Genomic DNA, 23,267 nt, shown 5'->3' on the forward strand with positions numbered 1-23,267 from the left:
TGATTTCTTTTCCTTTCAGTGTTGCTGGTCATATTTTCCTTGCTTCTTTGCATTGTTAGTTAGGTTCCGCTTATAGGTGAGATCATATGGTATTTGTCTTTCGCCCCCTGGCTTATTTCGCTTAGCATGATGCTCTCCAGTTCCATCCATGCTGTCGCAAAGTTTAGTACTTCTTTTTTTCTTTCTCCTGCGTAGTATTCCATTGTGTATATGTACCATAATTTTTTGATCCAGTCATCTACCAAACGATCCAATCAAAAAATGGGCAAAGGACCTGGGCAGATGCTTTTCTAAGGAGGAGATACAGAGGACCCAGAGACATTTGAAAGGATGCTCTGCATCACTAGCCAGCAGAGAAATGCAGATCAAAACCACCATGAGGTACCACCTCACACTGGTCAGAATGGCCATCATAAACAGATTCACAAACAACAGGTGCTGGCGAGGCTGTGGAGAAAAGGGAACCCTAGTCCACTGTTGGTGGGAATGCAGACTGGTGCAGCCACTATGGAAAACCATTTATTTTCAAAGATATATGCACTCCTTTGTTCATTGCAGCATTATACATGATGGCCAAGATATAGATACAACAAAATTATCCTTGAATAGAAGATTGGATAAAGATGATGTGGTACATATAAACAATGGAATACTATTCAGCCATAAACATAATACTGTCATTTGTGAAAACAAGGATGTACATTGAGAATATAATGCTATGTGAAACAAATCAGTCAGAAATAGCTAAGAACCATATAATTTCACTTATATGAGGGTGACCTCAAGAAACCTGAAATTTATAAAAGTTATGTATTTATCCTTATATGTTTAAACTTCAGTCACTTTCAAAGTACTCTCCATTTGATGCAATCCACCCATCAAGATATTTCTTCCACTGCTCAAAACAGTTTTTGAACTCATCAATCTTGATACCTTTTAGTGGTTCTGTTTTTGGGTTTGTTTATTTTTTTCACTTCTTCCATGTCAGCAAAATATTTCTCTTTGAAAATTTTCTTCATCCGGGGAAACAAACAAACAAGCAAAAAGTTGCTTGGGGTGAGACTGGGTGAATAGGGAAAGTGGGGCACAGGGTCATGCTATTTTTGGTTGAAAACTTCTGAATACTCAGCATGGTGTGGGCAGGTGTGCTTTTAAATCATCCACCATGAAATGGGCAAACATGTTGAAACAGTCTTCAAAAAATAAAAAAATTCCCTGAAGGTGAATGCAACCTATCACAAAAATGCCAGCTGATACACCGATACATATAGTCAGTAGAACACTCACCTAGTGGGGGAAGCCTACATTACAAGGGACCTACCTTCCAGAAGATAATTGTTTTTTGTGGTTCCCTCCTCATATGTGGGATATAAAACTGAAACTCATAAACACAGAAAATTGTATGGTTGTTACCAGAGAAAAGGAAGTGAGAGGTTGTTGGAAGGTAAAGGGAGGTAAATATATGGTGACAGAAGATGGTTTGACTTTCAGCAGTGGGCCCAGAATGTAATATATAGATCATGTATCACAGAAATGTATGCTTGAAACCTGTATGATATTATTATCCAATATTATCCCAAAAATATAATGAAAACAAAAACAGGAAGTTTTAAAGGAAGACATGTAGAAAAGGAGCATTCATTATACAGGACTACAATTATTTCTAGGCTATTTTAGTGGAGACAGAGCATCTCTATTTTCACAAGAAAAATGAATCATTACTTTATACTGCTATTTTCCAAATAAATAAAAATTATTTTTAAATATCTAAATTTTATATTTAGAAAACTCATAGAACAGATTTGTTCTAACAATATTTACATAACTTTGTTTTACTTAACACTGTATATGCATATACTCAATATATAGTATGTATCCATATATCTTTTATATATATATATAATGTGAATATGTCCATGTATACATTATTATACCCATTCATATATGCATATACGTATATTTATGTGTGTGTATATTCTATCGCAAATAGACGTAAGTGTATTTTCAACACTGTATATATCCACCTGTCTTTATATATAACTCTGACTCTGTATATATCCAATCACATATATATACACATGACTTACTCTAAATATACCTCCATATGTATTTGTATCTATACACATGCACACGATTTATATTTTATATATGAAAAATACTAATATCAATATATTATTACAAAGTTAGCTGTTAATTAATTGTATGTTAATTTGCATGTAAATGTTTTAGTAATTTGTAGGTATGTAATTGTATGTTAATTTACATGTAAATGCTTTTCTAAGTCTTTTTTTCCAATTATGGTTACATCATTATTATTTTACATTAGCTGCAGGTATATAACATAGTGGTCAGTGATCACATACTTTACAAAGTGGTCTCCCTGATATTTTAAGTACCCTTCTGACACCGTACATTGTTATTACCATTTCATCAACTATATTCCTTCTGCTTTACCTTACATCCCTGTGACCATTTTGTAACTGCTAATCTGTACTTCTAATCCCTTCACCTCTTTCACCCAGCCCAGCAAGCCACTCGCACTGGCAACCCTCAGTCTATTCTGTTTATCTATGAATCTGTTTCTATTGTTTGTTTATTTTTATCCTTTAGATTCCACATATAACTTAAATTATGTGGTATATTTGTCTTTTCCTCCCTGACTTACTTTACTTAACATTATACCCTATGGCTCAATCCATGCTGTCATAAATGATAAGACATCATCTTTTTTCATGGCTAAGTAATATTTCATCATATACATGCACCATGATGTTTTAACCATTTATCTATTGCTGTACAGGCACTTGGGTTACATCTGTATCTTGGCATCTGTAAATAACACTGCAATAAAGATAGACGTGCACATATACTTTCATATTAGTGTTTTGAGATTTATTGAACATATACACAGCAGTGAAATCACTGGGACATAGGCAGATTCATTTTTTAATTTTTTAGGACCCTCCATGCTGTTTCCTATAGTGACTGCACCAATTTCCATTCCGACAGTGCACAAGGGTTCCCTTTTCTCCACATCCTCACCAAGACCTCATGTCTATTCATTTATTGATGATAATGATTCTGGCAGGATGAGGTGATAGCTCACTGAGTTTTTAATTTGCATCTCTCTGGTAATTAATCACATTGAGCATCTTTTCATGTTTATTGGACATTTGTATGTTATTTTTGGGGAAGTATCTATTCAGGTCTTCTATCCTCTGCCCAATTAATTAGATTTTAGTGGTGGTAGATTACATGAATTCTTTATAGATTTTGGATATCACCCCTTATTGAATGTATTATTGGTGAATATTTTCTTCCATTTAGTGGGTTGTCTTTTATTTTTGTTGATGTTTTCCTTTGCTGTGACAGAACTTTGTAGTTTGACACAATTCTATTTATTCATTTCTTTCTTTTGTTTCCCTTGCCAGAGGATATATATTCAGAAAAAATATATATTGCTAGGAGAAATGTTCAATGTTTTACTGCATATGTTTTCTTGTAGTAGTTTTATGGTTTTGAAACTTGTCTTTAAGTCTTTAATCCATTTTGAGTTTCTTATTGTATATGTTGTAATAAGGCAGTCTAGTTTTAATTTCTTTGTATGTACCTTTCCAATTTTCCAAACACCATTTATTGAAGAGATTATCATTACCCCATTGAATATTCTTGCCTCTTTTGTCATATACAGGGTTGGACTAAAGTAGATTTACAGCTGTAACGTAAATAAATAATATAACAATAAACTGTGTTTTATATATTCACAAATGTAAAACTACTTTTTATCACCCCTGTATTAATTGACCATATAGGCATAAGTTTATCTCTGGAATCTCTATTGTCTTTCACTGATTTATGCATCTGTTTTTGTGCTAGTACCATGCTGCTTTCATTATTAGAGCCTTATGTAACATAGTTTGATATTAGGTAGCATGATACCTCCAATGTCATTCTTCTTTCTCAGGGTTGCTCTAGTTATTTGTGATCTTTTGTGTTTCAATGTAAATTTTGTGATTATTTGTTCTAGTTCTATAAAAAACATCATTGATACATGGTAATACTTTATGAATAGGGTCTATGCCTATTTTTATCAACTATGGGTCAAGGTTCTAGCATAGTATCTGGCACATAATAAGTGATTGAAATATATTAATAGAAGGATTTGTTATTCACATTTATTTAATCTAGTGGTTTGCAACTCATGCTGCATTTTGAAGTCATGTGGAAAGCTTGTATTTATTTACTTTTTCAATATCCATGCTTCAGCTCCATTCCAGACAATTAATTCAGAGTAGCTGGGAGACAGGCTCAGACATTGCTACTGCTAAAACTTTACAGGTGATTCAGATGTAGAGTGCTTGGATGAGAGCTAGGAATCAACTGTCTCCTTGAGTCTGTTTAATTTTCACTGAGGGCGATGCTGGGCCTAGCGAAGGGAGGGAAAGCTACCATCCCTAGAAGATAGGCTTGCAGATGAGCTCTAGGCCAATGCATTTCAACTCTATAACTGTGTCTCCTGCATGGCCTTCTAACATAGATTCAGGCTGAGAGAACGAGGAGATATCATTCTATGAACGCTGCTGGCTTTGTCTTAGGTACACAGAATCTACTGTGATCAGGACAATTGTAATAAGTTGGATCAGAGACCTCTGTGCCCTATCAATATATGTTTATTATGGAAAGAGCTGGCCTAAAATCATGCTCTCAGCTTCCCCAGAAACTTCCAAGAGTTGTAAGGCAGTAATGATTTTCTAACACTGCACACTTGGGTGGGATGAAACAAAGTCTGGCTCTGGATGCCCTGCTGGAGACTGCATTAAAATTTGCCTACCTGTAGTTTTCCCTGAAATGACAAGTGGACCTCCCTGCTCCAGAGCGATTTTCAACTCTGCAGTGAGAAGGGTCTTTTTATATGTTCAAGTCTGCTCAGTCTACACATGAAACTGCAAGACAGGCAATATTCGTCCACTTTACAGATAGACAACTGAAGATGGGAACAGGAAAGTGGCTGGATGACATTTATAAAGCTCATCAGTAAGTGCCATAGCCAGCTTTTGAACTCTGGCTGGTAGTTTGTTTCTAAGAATCTTTACTTTTCTAAACCTGTGTTAATGAATCAATTTGCTGATGTGGTTGTTATGGGCAAAAACTTTAATTCAGATGACTAAGATTTTAATTCAATCATTTCTCTTACTTTGATTTTGGTTAAGTTATGAAACTTCTCTGAGCCTCAAGATCCCTACTTGAGGGTAAAAGGCAATAATACTTATCTTATTAATCTTTGTAAAGACTAAAAAACTTTATATAGGTAAAATGCCTTATAAGAGTTTTAGTAGAGTATTCAGCAAATGGTAGAATTAGTAAAAAATTATTATTAATATTTTCCTGCTGGATCTAAAATTGGACATTTTTTTTTAAAATAAGATTCTTAAACTCCTTCCTCAACAAAGCCAGGGCACTTGCTAACATTTTAATTATTTACCCCATTAAATTAAAAAACAAAACAAAACTGTGAATCATGGCATGAAATAATGAACAAATATAAAAACAAAATTATAAATCAATTTCACAATTAATATTTAAAATTATAAATTAAAATGTCAACAAATTAAATCATTCTGCACATTATAAAAGAAATAGCAATAATGCAATAATCAATAAAAACTTATTCCAGAAAACAAAGATAGGTCAACATTGAAAAAACTTGCTAATACGATTAGTTTCATTTATCCAAGGGAAAATATAGCTAAGAGTAATTAATTCAAACTCTAGTAGAGCAGTGTATTTATTGAAATTACATATAAAATTATTTTTTCTCAAATTGAAAAAGTTTGTAACATTTATTAGATATACAATTATCAGATATTTAGTCTTTAAAAATTAAAAAAGTAACTATATAACTATAAATATATATATAAATAAAAGCCAACATCCAAATTTGATTTAAAATATATCTATGTACATATCTATCCTTATATTTTTAAAAGAAATTTCACATAAAAGATTAGTCAGGGGGTATCTACTCTTGTTTCTATCACACACTATTTAGATACACACCCAACATTTGACCATGGGTATCTCTAGCTAGTAGGATTATATATTTTCATATTTTCTTATTTTTACTCAATAGTATTTTACATTTTTAAAAATCAGCAACATTTATTTTACTGAAAAATTGAAGTTATGGGAAAATCTTGAAAGATTTTATTTATGTTTTTTATAAATAGGCTGTAATACTATATTTAGGTAGCTGTTTATGTAACATACATGAATTATTAAAAATAAATCATCACTCAGGTCAAAGAAATCTCTACACTAATGTTGAACTTATTTATGTATCAGTGAAATTATATGAAATACAGTATTTTCTTGACTTTTCTCAACAACTCTGATATTGGACAGCTTATATTTCTAAAGAATTGTGCAAAAACAATGGGCTTTATAATACTTAGAGACAATTATATTGGGTTTTTCATGTTACACTTACTTAGTGAGTTAACTATTTCCAATATTAGTTAAACTAAAGAACTGAGAGGAAGAGGGAGGTTGAAAGGGGCTGGAACACTGCATCTGTACATGTAGTATAAATGGATTGTGTTTTTTTTGAAGGCAGTAGCATTGGCTGGAAATTGTGATGGAGAAAGCACTGATATGTATAACCCATGGACACAAACAATAATGTGGTGAAGGCCAGGGGAGGGGGAGTGAGGGCTGTGTGGGGGTGGGCAAAGGTGGAGGGAATAGGGGACATTTGTAACAGCATCAACAATAAAAACAAAAAGAAATGGAAAAAAAAATAAATAAATCAAAAACATTTTTAAATATTTCTCAAAGACCTCTCATGATAACAAAGGAAGAATAACATGGGTTGGGGGAATAAGAATCAGCATAATTTGAATATCCATTTTGTGCTGGGAGACACTTATTTCAGTTAACCCTTTTTTGCCTTCTCCCTCTGAACCCCGCTCTTGTACATGATCTCAGTGGTCAGAGGGGCACTTTCTTCCATTTACCCACAGCGTGCTGACTCAGCACAGTGCTTTAGAAATTCTGTCACCCTACTCACCAAGTTTTCGGTTTAGTTGAGCTGGGCTGTAAGTACCAGTGATGTCTGAGGAACTGGAAAAAGCCATTGGAGAAAGGAGGGATGCTAATGGGTCATCACAGTTGTCTGAAACAGTAGAATAGAAAGAAATCAAATTTATCAGTGAGAGATAGTCCATAAAGATAGGAATTATGCCATTATCCACCATCATTTATTAACTACCTGTTCTGAACAAGGCCAGCACTATTTATATCCATGTACTGTTTCATCTAATCCTCTCAAAAACCTTGAAAAAGTTACGTGTTTCCTTAACAATTGGAGAAACTAAAGTTCAGAGATGTTAAGGAATTTTGTCCAAGGTCACAACACTAGAAAATAGTGTGTCTGGAATTCTCATCTGTATTTGTCTAATTCAAAAGCCTAACTATCCATCTATTTTTGAATACATTTCCTGAGAAAAGCCTCAAGTTACAGCTATTGAGACTATTCTGTAAAAAGGAAGACTATTAAAGGGAAAAACATTGTTTAACTACTCTCTAATATTCAGGCCCTAAGGACTCTTGTAATAGTTGTATGTAGAGGGACAGAACAATTTAGAATATCTCAATCCCAGTTGTGTGAAAGTCTTTTCAAAATAAGTTTCTATTTTTAATAATACATTTTTACTTCACAAAGTAGTAGAAAATAGTTTTAATCTTGTACAATATTTAATATGATATTTTCTTCAGTAGGTATCCTTCCAGACCTCCCTAAAGTAGGTAAATATGCCTTCTAAGGAATTTTTGATGTTGCCCAAATATGGAACATGTTGGGGGTCGAGGGCAGAGGCGCAGTCTTGAAAACATAGATATCTTCTCCCTCATTGACTCTGATGCCATGCCATCCAATCACATACAGAGGATGCTGCTCTACACATAGCATACTGGTCATGTAAAAATTATGTAATATTTATCTGTTTGTATTCTCTAATATGTGACATGACCTTTGTGGAACCTTAGCAAGATATCTCGTACATAATAGGCTTTTTATAAAGTCTTATTAAAAGAACAGAATGGTGATGGAAGGAAAAAAAGGACAGAAGGAAGGAAGGGAGGGAGGGAGGAATTCACATAACAGTACAAACACTCTGTCCCATTTTTTTCCATCTTGTTTACAATTGATCTTTCAGAGCATTGCAAAATGACTTCATGAAATCTAGAAGTATTTCAGCCAAAAAAAATTAGAAATGTGTTATTCAGGTTAAAGGTAAATTTTATGGTATTAAAAGCTCTTATAAAGAGTTGATTTGGGGACAGAATATGGCAGCGGAGGAGGGAGTGAAAGTAACACTGACCTCTTCTCAGGACCAAACTGGAATTGCAACTAAATTGTGGAGAAATCACCTGGAAAAAAACGGAATGATTGAGAGAGAGGAGCTCTGGAGCCTCAGACAGACAGTGGAATCGACTTTCACCCATCCTAATGGATGAGAAGAGCGGTGGATGCTCGAGAGGGTCAGATGGGTGCCCATGACCACCATCGCCAGAGGGATATTGAAATAGCCAGTTGGATCCCCCTAAGAAGAACAGGGTCTGAATCATATGCAGGGACCTTTGGGCTACAGCCGCTGAACCCAAAAAAGTACAAAGACAAAAGACAACCATGAAAAGCATAGTGTGCTCTCTGCCAGAGACAGGTGGCTAGAGATGCAAAGAGACATTTAAAGAGCCAACACAAAAATTTACAGTGGCAGCCACCTTCCTTGGTCTCTTGGCAGAGGCGGGAGCAGAGTGGGCTGGAGACTGAGGAAAGATTTGTGAGGAAATATTGGTTGGGAAAGCTTTATGGAGAGAACAGAAACAGTGGCCCATGGGGCCTTGGTGATGACTCAGTTCCCACTCTGCAGCTTCCATCTCGCTCAGGCATAAAGGAAACAATAACCCTGCTTTCAGGACACTCCACCCAGGACTTGCACGCCCATCTGGGTGCAGACTGCAGTGCGACCGGCAGAGAGAGTAGATCCCTGGCCAAAGTGAAAAAGAGCTGCCTAGATACATGCATGAGGAGAGACTGGAGACAGAGGCATTGGGGAGAGAACTGACAGAGTAGCCGGGAGTTCCCAGAACTGACTCTTTCCCCATTCCGCAGACTCCATCTCGCTATGGCAGGCCACACCCCAAAGAGATAGGAGCACAAAAGGAAACAATACCCCTGCCTTTAGGGCACTCTGCCCATGAGTTGTGCACAGGCCTGGGTGATGAGTGCAGTGTGGCTGGCAGAGATAGTAGATCCCTGGCTAAAAGGGAAACAGAGCTGCCTAGGCACCATTGATGAGAGACTGGAGACAGAGATGTTGGGAAAAGAACTGTAGAAGTAGCCAGGGGGTTCCTGATTCCTTCCCCATTTTTCTGTCTCCATGTTCCTCAGGCAGGCCACACACCAAAGGGGCAGCAGAGGGAAAGGAAATAATAGCCCTGTCCTCAGGATACTCCAGCCCACACATGAGTTGCCTGCAGGCCTCGATGCTGAGTGCAGAGCTGCCTACAGAGATAGTACACCCCTGGGTAAAGGGAACCCAGAGCTACCCAGAGACTATTGAGGAGCGACTGGAGTCGGAGGCATTGGGGAGAGAACTGAGGGAGTAGCCAGAGCATCCCAATGCTGGCTCTTTCCCCATTCCACAGTCTCCATCTTGCTCTGGCAGATCACTCTCCTGAGTGGCAGCAGCCTGTAAGGACATGATAGCCATGCCCTCAGGTGGGACTGCCCCACCCTGTGGTGTGTAAGCCTGATACCTGAGGGCAGAGTGACTGGATTAAGAATTGCAGTATAGAGACACAGACAGTAGATCCTGGGAAGTCTCAGATAGACTGCCTAAGATCAGACAGAGTCAATAACTAACATCATCAGAGGCAGACCCAAAAATAAAATAATAAAAAAATACCTACCTGCAAACATAAAAACTTAATCCAAAAAGTCAGAAAATTGAGACTGATCAATTTAAGATGCAAAAAAAAAAAAAAAAAAGACTCTCACAAATAATGGGAAGAGAAAGAAACACCTCCCAAATGAGGGGAAAGGAGGAATCCGCACAGAAAGAACTAAATGAAATAGAGGCAAGAAAATTATCAGATATTGATTCAAAACAATGGTTCTAAGGAAGCTCAATGAGTGCAGTGAGCTCAAAAACAACGATGAGAAACTGCAGGGAAACTATCAGGAATTATTGATAGTTTCTATGTCCTGGAAAAGGACATAGAAACTATCAATAACACAGAAGAGGAAATGAAAACTACCATTTCTGAATTGAAGAACACAGTAGAAAGAATCAAAAGCAGCCCTGATGAAGCTGAGGACCAAATCAGCGAGCTGGAGGATTAGGTAGAAAAAAGTTCCCAGAACGAGCAAGAAAATGAAGAAAGACTCAAAAAGAATGAAGAGGCATTTAGGGAAATGCAGGACAACCTGAAACATAATAATATTGGTATAGTAGGGATACGAGAAGGAGAAGAGGATGAGGAAGGGATAGAGGACCTTCTTGAAAAAGTAATGATGGAAAACTTCCCTAATTGGAGGAGGAAAAAAGTCTCAGAAGTCCAGGGAGGACAGAGGGTCCCATTCAAGATGAACCCAGTGAGAGCCACTCCAAAACACATCATACTTAAAATGGTAAATATCAAAGACAAAGACAGAATTCTAAAGACAGAAAGGGAGAAACAGATAGTAACATACAAGGGAGCCTCAATACAGTTAGCAGCTGATTTCTCATCAGAAACACTATAAGCCAGAAGGGAATGGCAAAATATTCCAAGGAATGAAAAGCAAAGGCCAGCAACCAAGACTAGTCTACCCAGCAAGGCTATCAATTAAAATGGAAAGGGAAATAAGGAGTTTCCCAGACAAAAGAAGGCTAAAAGAATACATCTCCACCAAACCAACACTACAAGATATGCTAAAGGGACTGGTTTAAGAAGGTGAAGAAAAAGAGTGAGAAAGAGAAGAACACAGGTACAAAAGGAAAAAATGAATAAGTTCCTATCAATAATAACTCTAAATGTAAATAGACTAAATGACCCAATCAAAACACAGAATAGTTGAATGGATAAGAAAATGTGACCCATACATATGCTCCCTAGAAGAGATCCACCTCAGAACAAAGGACCTACACTGATTGAAAGTAAAAGGATAAAAAAAAATCTTCCAAGCAAATGAACAGGAGAAAAAAAGCAGCAGTAGCAATACTTATATCAGTCAAAATAGATTTCAAAACAAAAGCCATTAAAAGAGACCTAGAAGGACACTTTATAATACTCAAAAAAAAAGAATCCATCAAGAAGACATAAACATTGTAAACTTATATGTACCCAACATAGGCACACCCAAATATATAAGGATAATCCTGGAGGACTTCAAGAAAGATATAGACAGCAACACACTGATAGTAGGGTATTTTAACACCCCACTGTCAAAAACGGATAGATCTTCTAAAGAAAATATCAGCAAGGATACTGTGGAACTGAATGATGTATTAGATCAATAAGACTTAACAGATATATATAGAACATTTCATCCCAAAGAAACAAAATACACTTTATTTTCAAATGTTCATGGACATTCTCAAAGACAGACCATATGATAGGACATAAAGCAAGCCTTAACAAGTTCAGCAAAATTGAAATAATAATAAGTATTTTGTCGAACCAAAAGGGCATGAAACTAGAAACCAACCTCAAGGAAAAATCTCAAAAACTTGCAAACACATGGAGACTGAACAGCACACTATTAAACAATGAATGGGTCAATAAAAATATAAGAGAAGAAATAAAAAAGTATCTGAAAACAAATGAAAATGAACAGACAACATTCAAAAACATATGGGGCACAGCAAAGGCAGTCCTGAGAGGGAAATTCATAGCAATACAAGCCTACCTAAAAAAGATAGAAACATTTCAAATAAATGAACTAACCCTACAACTTCAAGAACTAGAGAAACAACAACAAATAAATCCCAGGCAAGTAGAAGGAAGGAAATAATCAAGATCAGAGCAGAATTGCATGACATAGAGATGAAAAGAACAATTCAAATGATCAACAAATCCAGAAGCTGATTCTTTGAAAAGATACATTAAATTGACAAGCCTTTAAGCAGACTCATCAAGAAAAAAAGGGAGAGGACCCAAATCAATAATATCAGAAACTAAAGAGGAGAAATAACAACTGATACCACAGAATCCAAAGATTGTAAGAAATTACTATGAGCAATTATATGCCATGAAATTTGAAAACCTCAATGAAATGGACAAATTTCTAGAAAAGTATAATATTCTAACACTGAATAAAGAAGCAGCAGAAAGCCTGAAGACCAATAACAGCTGGGGTTGCTGCAGATGCAGTAATCAAAAAACTCCGAATACACAAAAGCCCTGGGCTGGAGGTTTCACAGGAGAATTTTACAAAACATTTAAAGTAGAGCTATCCCAGTCCTTCTCAGACTATTCTGAGAAACACAATATGAGGGAAGACTCCCAGACTCTTTTTATGAGGCCAGCATCACCCTAATCCAAAAACCAGATAAAGGCTCTACAAGAAAGAAAACTACAAGCCAATATCGCTGATGAACATAGATGCTAAAATCCTCAACAAAATATTGGCAAACAATATCCAGCAATATATTCAAAAGATCATCCACCATGATCAAGTGGGATGCATTCCAGGGATGAAGGGATGGTTCAATATACACAAATCAAAATATATATAATACATCACATAAATAAAAGGAAAGACAAAAACCACATGATCACATCAATAGATGAAGAAAAAGCATTTCATGAGTTACAGTACCCATTTATGATAGAAACATTCAGCAAAGTGGGAATAAAGGGTATGTATCTCAACATAATAAAGGCCATGTATGAAAAATCTACAGCCAACATCATATTCAATGGACAAAAACTAAAAGCTTTCCCAGTAAGATCGGGAACAAGAAAAGGATATCCGCTTTCAACATTTCTATTCAACATAGTATTGGAAGTCCTAGGCACAACTATCAGACAAGAAAAAGAAATAAAATACATCCAAATTGGAAAGGAGGAAGTATAACTATCACTGTTTGCAGATGACATGATAGTGTACATAGAAAATGCTATAGATTCCACCAAAAAACATCTCAAGCTAATAAGTGGGTTTTGCAAAACAGTAGGATACAAAGTCAATATTCAGAAATCAAAGGCATTTTTGTACACAAGCAATTATATAGAAGAAGCAGAAATCAGGAAAAAAATATAACTTGCTATAGCAAGAAGAAAAATAAAGTACTTAGAAGTAAATTTAACCAGGGGGGTAAAAGATCCATCAGAAAACTATACAACACTGAAGGAAGAAATTAAGGATGACACAAATAAACGGAAGCATATACTGTGTTCATGGATTGGAATAATTAATATCATCAAAATATCCATACTACCCAAAGCAATTTATAGATTCAATGCAATCCCTATTAAAATACCAATGACGTATTTCATAGGCATAGAACAACCATTTCAAAAATTTATGTGGAACTATAAACAATCTCAAATAGCTGCAGCAATTTTGAGAAAGTAAAACAATGTAGGAGGGATAACAATATTGAATATTATATTACAAGGCCACTGTAATCAAAACAATATGGTATTGGCACAAAAACAGACACATAGATCAGTGGAACAGAATAGAAAGGTCAGAATAATACATATGTTTCTGTGGTCAATTAATATTTGACAAAGAGAACAGAATCATAAAATGAAGTAAAATTAGCTTCTTCAACAAATGGTGTTGGGATAGCTGGACGGCTACATGCAAAAAATTGATTTTGATCACCAGCTGACATCATACACAAAAATAAGCTCAAGATGGATAGAAGACTTAAGTATAAATTGCAACATCTTAAATGGCCTAGAGGAGAACATAGGCAGGAACTCTCAGATATCCCATGAAGCAGTATTTTCACTGATATCTCTCCTAAAGCAAGGGACACAAAGGAAAGAATAAACAAGTGGGATCTCATCAAAAAAAGAAGCTTCTGCATGGCTAAAGAAAACATCAGCAAAATGAAAAGGGAGTCAACTGTATGGGAAAATATGTTTGCCAATGATACCTCAGATAGAGGTTTGACCTCCAAAAAATATAAAGAACTCCCACGACTCCACTCCAAGAAGACAAACAATCCAATTAAAAAATCGGCAAAGGACCTGGGAAGACACTTCTCCAAGGAAGAGATACCGAGGGCCCAGAGATATATGAAAGGATGCTCAGCATCACTAGCCATCAGAGAAATGCAAATTAAAACCACAATGAGATACCACTTCACACTGGTCAGAATAGTCATCATAAACAGATCCACAAACAACGGGTGCTGGCGAGGTTGTAGAGAAAAGGGAACCCTAGTACACTGTTGGTGGGAACGCAGACTGGTGCAGCCACTGTGGAAAACAGTGTGGAATTTCCTCAAAAGGCTATAAATGGAATTCCCTTTTCCCCCAGTAATTCCATTGCTGGGACTATACTCTAAGAATCTCAAAATGCCAATTCGAAAGAACCTATGCACCGCAATGTTCATAGCAGCACAATTGATAATAGCCAAGTGTTGGAAGCAACCTCAATGCCCATCAGTAGATGAGTGGATCAAAAACTATGTACATTTACAAAATGAAATACTGCGCAGCAGAAAGCAAAAAATAACTACTACCCTTTGCGACAGCTTGGATGGAACTAGAGAGCACTATGATAAGTGAAATAAGCCAGGGAGTGAAAAGACAAATACCATATGATCTCAGCTATAAGTGGAACCTAACCAACAAAACAAACTAGCAAGGGAAATATAACCAGCAACATTGAAAGAAAATAGAAACCAACAGAGTGAAGAGGGAAAGAGGGTGGCACGGGTGGAGAAAGAGAAAGGAAGGGTCAAGTCAAGGAATATGTATGAAGGACCCATGGACAAAGCTAAAGAGAGGAAGGATTGAGGGAGGGATGTGTGGGACGGCGGTAGGGGAGTGTGGTGGCAGGAAGGTGGAGACAAATGTATTTGAACAAAAGATACAAATTTTAAAAAAGGGTTGATTTTACTTTTTTTAATAAAATAAACACATAATTATGAGGCCAATTTTTTAGCTATAAAATTCTTATAAAGCAGTATTTCACTTAATTGCAGGATAAGTAATAAGAAATATAGAATTATTTTTGCTTGTTAAATGTGTTTGAAAAATCAACTAGCAAATCATATTTTGAGTTTTATTCCCCACCAGAAATATTTGAAAAATATTGTGAGATATTTCACAAATACAAAACAGAACCACATCTTCTGTAAAGAGAAATAGCAAAAGTCACTACAAAATACTTATGCAGACACAGTCATTCTGCAAATGGAAAGTGGAGCTAGGGGCTACTATTCTCTGGGTATACAATGCAAGAGGGAGAAGGTGCATACACAGCTACAAGGCATTTCTTTGAAAATGCAAACCTCTTACACTATTTATATATTGGGAAACAATTTAAACATAGTGAAAATCTTATATTTTTTGTAGGCCTGCTTTATAATCAGAAAATAGGTGATGCAAAAATTTAAAACCGATTAAACTGAGCCCCACAAGAATGTTCCATGCAGATATGCACACTGGTGCACACAGAAGACACCACAGAGCACCCTGGTCAGTGCACAGTTGTGTGATGAACCCCACCTATCCACATGTGTAGTAAGAGTTACCCTCCAATTTCAAATAGCACTGCTTCCACCACTTCCCAATAACTCACAGTCTTTATGACACCCAGCTCCATAAGCGAAATGAAGCTCTTTTGAAAGTAACATATTGTATTTATTATAATATTTATATATTTCTTAAGCATGTTCAATGTATAAAACTGTGACACTATTTTTATTAGGTTCTTATGGCTTTTTATGTATCACTGATGACTTTTTTTCTTTTTTTTAGTATTATACCCCTTACTCTATTTTCCCCTAAGTAGAACTAGAAGTGACTAATTATTTCAGTTTAATTCAGTTCAGTAAGTTTTTATAAGATCCTACTTTATGCTTGACCTTGGTTAGGAATTGGGAACAGATGTGAGTAAAATTAAGTGTCATAACTCAAGAAATTGAGAGACTATTGAGAAATATAGAGGTATAAAGAAATAAATAAACTAATGGGAAAGTTCAGAAGGATTTCATCAAAGCCACATCTAAACCAGTGAATGGGTACCTCGCTATCCATATGTCCAGATCTTTTTGGTCTCCTTTGGCGTTATTCAGTCCTCTCATTCACAAGTCAGTGCCACAGGGAGAGATAAGCTTCCAATGCCCGCCGTCCTCGGGACCCTAGCTACCATTTCTCTGCTGCCCATCTTCTCAAATGTGCTTTCCTTATCTAACGTTGTGGGATCAATGGTCCCACTTTGGAAATTGGTAAATCCACTAAAACAACCTGTGCCAATGGAAGGATCCAGAAGATCCCTCTGGAGGATTTTCCTCATGGACTCTGTGCATCAGAACAGCAGTTGTTACAGACCATGTCTAAAATTTTGCTCTCCTGTCCCTAACAATGATACCTCCTTACCTCTATATTTCTTTATACCTCTATATATCTTTATTTCTATATACCTCTAATATAGAGGTATATTTCTATATACCCTTATACCTCTATATTTCTCAATAGTCTCTCAATTTCTTGGGTTATGACACTTAATTTTACTCACATCTGTTCCCAATTCCTAATATATACAATATATATCACAATATATAGTCTATATATCTTGACTCATAGAAATGTGGTGTATAAGATATATAGATCTTGTTTCATAGAAATGTACACCTGAAACCTACATGATCCTATTAACCTTTGGCACGTCAATAAATTTAATAAAAAAAGTAAAGAATAAAAAAAACAAGGAAAAAGAGAAAAAGAAAACATTGTTTCCATATTAATATATGATTATTTAAATCAAGCATTTTTTTTATATTTTCAATTTGAATCAGTGGGAATAATTCGTTCTACAATACATATTTTTAATTAGGTCTTCTTTCCCATAATTAAAAAATAAAGGCACAAAAAAGAATTCTGAGTAAATATGATATTTACACAACTTCTTAGACATTAATGTTGACTCTTTAAGATGATTATACATTAAATAAAATTTTGTTGGCAACATATATTTTTACTTATTATTATTAAAATACTAATGGAACTAAATATGGTTCTGAAGTTAAATTGCAAGCATCTTGATTACCACAGTAAATTGTCTGTATATTGGGATTTGGATCTTAAAAGACTAACTTGTATTTATATGTGAGATAAAATTACTCTTAGCATTGCATACTTAATGGCCTAATTTTTTAAAAAGACATAAAGCATGCATTTTGTGAATTACCTACAATGGTGCTCAGAAATGACAATTCGTGCTTTTAGTTTCATTTATTTTTTTCTCTTCCTACTTTTAATTTCACTTACCAAACCACAAAATTAAATACCCTAATATGACCCTGAATTCTGACCCTGTCCCTGTTTTCTACCATGAAACCCTAAAAGATAGATTACACTCTAATGAACAAACCAAGAAATATGGCTCTCTAAGTGAGTCAGGAAAAGAAGCTTAAACCTTATTTATGCTGACATCATCTCCAACTGAATGCAGTATTAGCCTTTTGATCACATGGTTGTGCTCTTTGCATGCGCGAAAATGGAATTAAAGTTAAGATATAAACTCTGAGTTCAAGAAGCCTAGAATGTCCTTTGGGTTGAAGATAACCTATATATTTTATAAAAGCACCTTATGTTTATGAACAATTATGCATAAAAATCCTTTGGTTTGAGATCAAAGAGCCATGGCTCCTTCTCCCTTCACTAAGAGCATACTCTCACTTTAGCTTTCTGAATTTCAGAGCCCTCAGCTGTAAATGACAGGGGATATTGTTCATTTGTTCAACCAGCAGACTTTAACTGAGCACACTCTAGGTGTTAGGATTTCTCTCAGGCTCTAAAACTAATAAAAGTAAATTGTGGCAGGTTCCTCTCACATGGTGAGGATAAAGGGACAAAACAGCACCCAGAAGCAGTCTGGTCCTGTCTATGAATTAACAAAAGTGCTTGCATTATTTACAGGCCTTTTAAACAATCCTATTTAAGATTTTAGGAAAGATGTGATATGGCAGAACTGACCTTCCCTTCTAAGTGGCTTGCTAGGACAAGGCCATAATTGAACCTGATAAGCACAGTGATAGGCAGTGAGCAGCATTTTGTCCAGGTTGTCAGCAATCACTGTGATCGGTCAATGGGAGATCAGCATCTCTGTTGTATGGATGATGAACCCACAAATTGCTTTTTCCGTTTCATACTCTAGCCAGTGTCTAACCTGGGCTTTGAATCAAGGTTGTTGTAATTATTTGTTCATTGTTTGTCTGAAAATCTGCTTCATATCCCCAAAATGATGGCAGGAATGCATCATAGATAACAGGTCTCCTATTTGACTATCTTCATGAGTTTATTTCTTTCTTAGATTTTCAAGAATAACTGTGCATGATGTGTCACAATTAGCCCAAACTCAGGGGCTCTGAAATATGCTTTCCGAAATTGCTTTTACTCAGATTATTTCATTTTTCCCCCATTCTGCCTCAGGTGATTATTTTCTAATTCTCAAGATAGAAATAGTGCATTCAAATTAACTAGTTTTATTTACTTACTTACTTGCTTACTTACATACTTACTTATTTGCTTATCTATTTAAATCTAATTTATCAATGACCATCGCATTTAATAAATGTTTCTTAAACTTCTCATATGCGAGGCACACGGAATACTAATTTAAGGAATATAAATCATCACATTGACTAACCTTTTTTTTTTTACCATTGTATACCACCTGGAACTACATGTATGTTCAATAAAACTTTGTTTTGAGTTAAAAGATCAAAGTTACAAGTCCTATCATTTTGTTGTTGTTTAGAACAATCTTTCAGATTTACAATTTTTTTTCCTCACCCTTACCCACTCAACACTTAATCTTAATTCAGATTTTCCAAGCATCACACTATGAATTCATTTTACCACTGAGCTCTATTCTCATTAAACCACCTTTTCTAAAACCCTGTTTTCAATATGTTTATTCCACCAAGACTTGCTAGGGATGCCAGCATTAAATTAGGCTTCATGCTGTTAAATAAACAGAGAATGATGTAATAGCATATAACACATTCAAGTTGAGCATAAGGCCAGGGTTTCATTGATAGGATAGCAGACTGGTCAGTCAGAAAGTGAGGTGCAACCAAGCTGAGGTCAAAAACTAAGGGATCTGTTAGGATCAACTTCAATCAGAGGCTAAAAACATGTCCCTCAAAAACATCACTCTGACTGTCTAAACACAAAATTGCTAAAGATATTTAACCTTTAGGATTAACAATGCTTTTTCATGGCTTACCTGTATTAGCTAGAACACATTAACTCTGTCATCGTAGAAAAGGTAAGAGTCAATAAATTAAAATTATTTGAAATTTCTAGAATATGAGAAGCTGATAGTGGTGGTTAAGTCACTTTGGAGGATTTTAGAAGAGAATAATAAGAAAAAAGCAATTTTTTTGGAGGGGGAACTTATTTACTTGAAAATTTTTCCTGAATTTAACATTTGTTCTATACAACCTCATGCCACTCTTCCCGTACTCACCCATCAAAAGTATTACAAAGCACAGTGCTAAATCAGTTTTAGAATTCATTTGGTTTTTACACAAAGCTAAAAAAATGAAAGAATGAGATATGAATGGGATATATATGTAAGGAAAAATTTTTAATAAAAATAAAGTTTTGTTTTACTTTAAAATACATTGTTTTAAATAATTGTGAATGGAATATTAAAATGAAGAAAGGGAGACAAATGAGTAATTGTAAAAATAGTGTTTCTGTCAGTTTAGTGCTCATCAGAGTTTAGAATTCCTTTGTAATGCTGTGTCTTCCACAGTAGGTTTGTTTGTTTGTTTGTTTGTTTTTACTACAGTGGAGTTAAATTTCCAATAGCTAATCATGATCCTGCATTGAGTGATACTAGATTATAAAGAAAATCCTGACTACTCACAAGACCATGATCTTAAAGTACACCTCAATCAATCCATATACATTCATAAAAACCTCTTCATCTTTAATAGGTTAAGGCATGGTATTCCTAAAGGAAACACTAAAATCTCTGTGTGTCATTAATATGCTCATTGGAATTTAAGAAAAAATACCCAGTTAAAAAGATAGCAAGTTGTGGACTTGCTGACAGCACAACGGTATGAGTGGATGAGATAAACATGTACTGATAATAGGCACAATTGGCCTTTGTAGATGAAAAAATAATGCCACCCTAGAGATAAAATTAGTAGTCCTTCAAAATTCTAATCTGACTCTGCGTGTGTATGTGTTTCTGGACCAGATGGAGACTATAGTATATTTGGAAAGAACTCAGACTTTGAGTTCTAGCCCAGTTGGAATTCAGATCTTGACTCTGAAACTTACTAATTTTATGTCCTTTGGATGTTATTTAATCTCAGTCTTCTCTATGTATAATGGGGATAATAACTATTCATAAGCTTGATATGAGAATAAAAAAACAATACATTTAAAATATTTGGCCCAGTGATTGGCACATAACTGGACACATTAATTTTCTTTATTTTCTATCATTATTTTTTTTTCCTTAGATTCAACTTATCACCTCCGGTTCCAGATATTACCTTTGAAAAGTGAAATGTCTTGTATTTTCTACTGTCTTTTAGACTTTACCCATCCAGATGGTTTTAAGACTGTTTCTTTATCAGCTCTTCAGTGTTCATAGAATAATTCTGTATCAAGAGCTAATCTGTTTATACATTACTCTAGCTCCAACATTACACACTAAACATTCTAAGTTTTATCACATTTTTCTTGTACTCAATAAACTTATTTTGTACAGTGTTACAGGCATCATGTGAACTGATCCACAGATGGGTTAGTTTTAAGGGGAATAGAAAGTACAGATTTTATATAGCATTGCAAGGGATGAGGCTATAGAAAATTTTTGGATTTCTTTCTAATCTTTATATTCAATTTATTTAAGAAAGCTTGACATTTTAAAACAGATCCTGCCTGTGGCTGACCCCATCCTGCAGAGTTCTCCAATTTGCTGCAGATGAAATAACAAGTTATTCTAGAAAACAAGTGCTGTCAAGAAAAGAGGAAGGTGTTTCCTTCTAGAGGAGAATGCCCTAAGCCATTCTCTGAAGTGGCTTTTATTGAGAACTTTTTACAGCTTGCATGTAAAGCTTATCAATCAATTCCTAAAGGCTATATTTACAAAAAACAGAAATCATACATAACAGTTGAAGGAACACAGAAATTTGCCTCATGTCAGGGTCTGTTAGATATGCTGATGTCAGATGGTCCTTAAGTTATGGCTCCTGAATTTAGGAATTTACTCCTTCTGATTGGAGTTTAAACATCTGGTTTTTCCTAATCAGGGCAATGCAAAACATAGCAAGCTTCAGTGGATACAATACATTCTTTAGGCCCACAGGAACCCTCAGTGTTAGCATCGGATTCTGTCTGCCTCCAGCATTTCCAGTTTTCTGGTCAGGCTCCTTTCAAGTCCTGGCTTGCATGGAGCTACAATTCCCAATACCACATAAAGTGGTCCCCAGCACCTGCCATATTTCTGTTTTTAGATTATAACCCTAAAATGTTAAGAAACCCTACTTTGGGTGACAAAGTCACACCAATTTCTATTTATAAAGTTTTCTCTGATTTCAGTGTGGACAAAGGGGCATGAAAGTGTATGAGTTAATGTCTGTGAGTAAGGACTGGCATAAGGTAGTATGGGTTAAAGTTAGTTAAAGGAAGACTCAACCGAGGCCTTTAGAAATAATAACGGGAAAAAAATAAAGACTTGAACTAAAAACAAAAAAAGAAGACAATGAGATTTGGAAAGAAGGTAAGGAGATTTAGTAATATTATATGAAAATCAGGATTGCCAAGTGCATTAAAAGGGAGGTAATAATAAAGGATAACCTCAATATTTTGGTTTTAATGACTCTACATTATGTTATTTTAGAGATCTGAGAAGTTTTTTAAAACTGAAAAATTTAAATCAAGCAAAACAGAGATGGACACTTGCACCGACAGGCCGGGGAGGGTTGGCAAGCATGTGTGTGGACTCACACGGGCTGGCCAGGGCTCACACAGGCTGGCAAGGCCTCCCACAGATTGGCACCAATATGGCCTGTGAGGGAGTGCGCAGAGCGGCAAGGGCAGGCGTAAATTAACCCACACAGCCCGTGATTGCGGAGCAGCTCATAGAATTAGTAGATCCCAGGCCAAAGTGGTCACAGAGCTGCCCAGAGTCCCTAGAGGAGAGACCTGAGACAGGATTAACCAGAGAGTCCTGGAGCGGACCTCCTCCCATTTCCGTAGTTTCCATTTGGTGAAGGCAAGCATGCACCCAAGGAGCCAAAAGTGGGGAAAACAAACAATAGAAGACCTAAACTGACCAATGCCGGGGTGCCCACCGGCCAGGGGGGCCAGATGAATACACGAGGTCGCAAATAAGTCCCTTGGGCTGGGGCAAGCACAATTGAGCCCAGGCAGGCCGCGGATCCTGCCAGGCAGGGGTGCATGCTCAAGGAGCCTGCGTGAGAGTGCAGAACGATCCAAAGAAATAGTCCATCCCTGAGCAAATGGGTCACAGAGCTGCCCTAAGCAGGAGTCAGACACAAAGAGTAGACTCCTGGAAGGCTCAAACAAATGGCCCGAGGTCATATAGGGTCAACAACTGACATCACCAGAGGCAGGCCCAGGAAAAAAAAAAAGGAAAAATAAATAAATAAATAAATAAAAAGACCCACCTACTTCCATAGAAGTTTAATCCACAAAGTCAGGAAATGTAGACAGCCCAGGTGAAGCAGAAGCAAAAATAAATAAATAAATAAATAAATAAATAAGTAAATTCCTTAACAAACTCTCACAAAAATGGGAAGAAAAAGAAGTTCCCCCCAAATGAGTGGAAGAGGGGACTCCCCATACAAAGAGCTAAATGAAATAGAGGCAAGGGAACTATCAGATATTGAATTCAAAACAATGGTTCTAAGGAAGCTCAATAAGCTCAGCCAGCTCAAAGAAAACTAGGAGAAACTGCAGAGAAACTATCAGGATCTTACAGCAAACTATATCAGCCTGGAAAAGGACATAGAAACTATCAAGAAGACAAAAGAGGATAT

The 23,267-nt window shown here is 36.0% G+C and overlaps 1 protein-coding gene across 2 annotated transcripts in view; it reads right to left on the reverse strand.

Annotated features, from left to right (window-relative positions):
- CNTNAP5 (contactin associated protein family member 5) overlaps positions 1-23,267 on the reverse strand; it is a 1,056,232-nt gene that overhangs the window by 802,813 nt on the left and 230,152 nt on the right. For both annotated transcript variants that reach the window (XM_054575031.1, XM_054575030.1), the window contains exon 2: positions 7,067-7,171. In XM_054575031.1, the coding sequence (XP_054431006.1) occupies positions 7,067-7,171 (105 nt within the window). The remainder of the gene's footprint in view (positions 1-7,066; positions 7,172-23,267) is intronic.

This window comes from Pteronotus mesoamericanus, unplaced genomic scaffold (genome assembly GCF_021234165.1).
Source record: "Pteronotus mesoamericanus isolate MK-2021 breed Mesoamerican mustached bat unplaced genomic scaffold, CSHL_Meso_final contig_27, whole genome shotgun sequence".
Taxonomy (NCBI): Eukaryota; Metazoa; Chordata; class Mammalia; order Chiroptera; family Mormoopidae; genus Pteronotus; species Pteronotus mesoamericanus.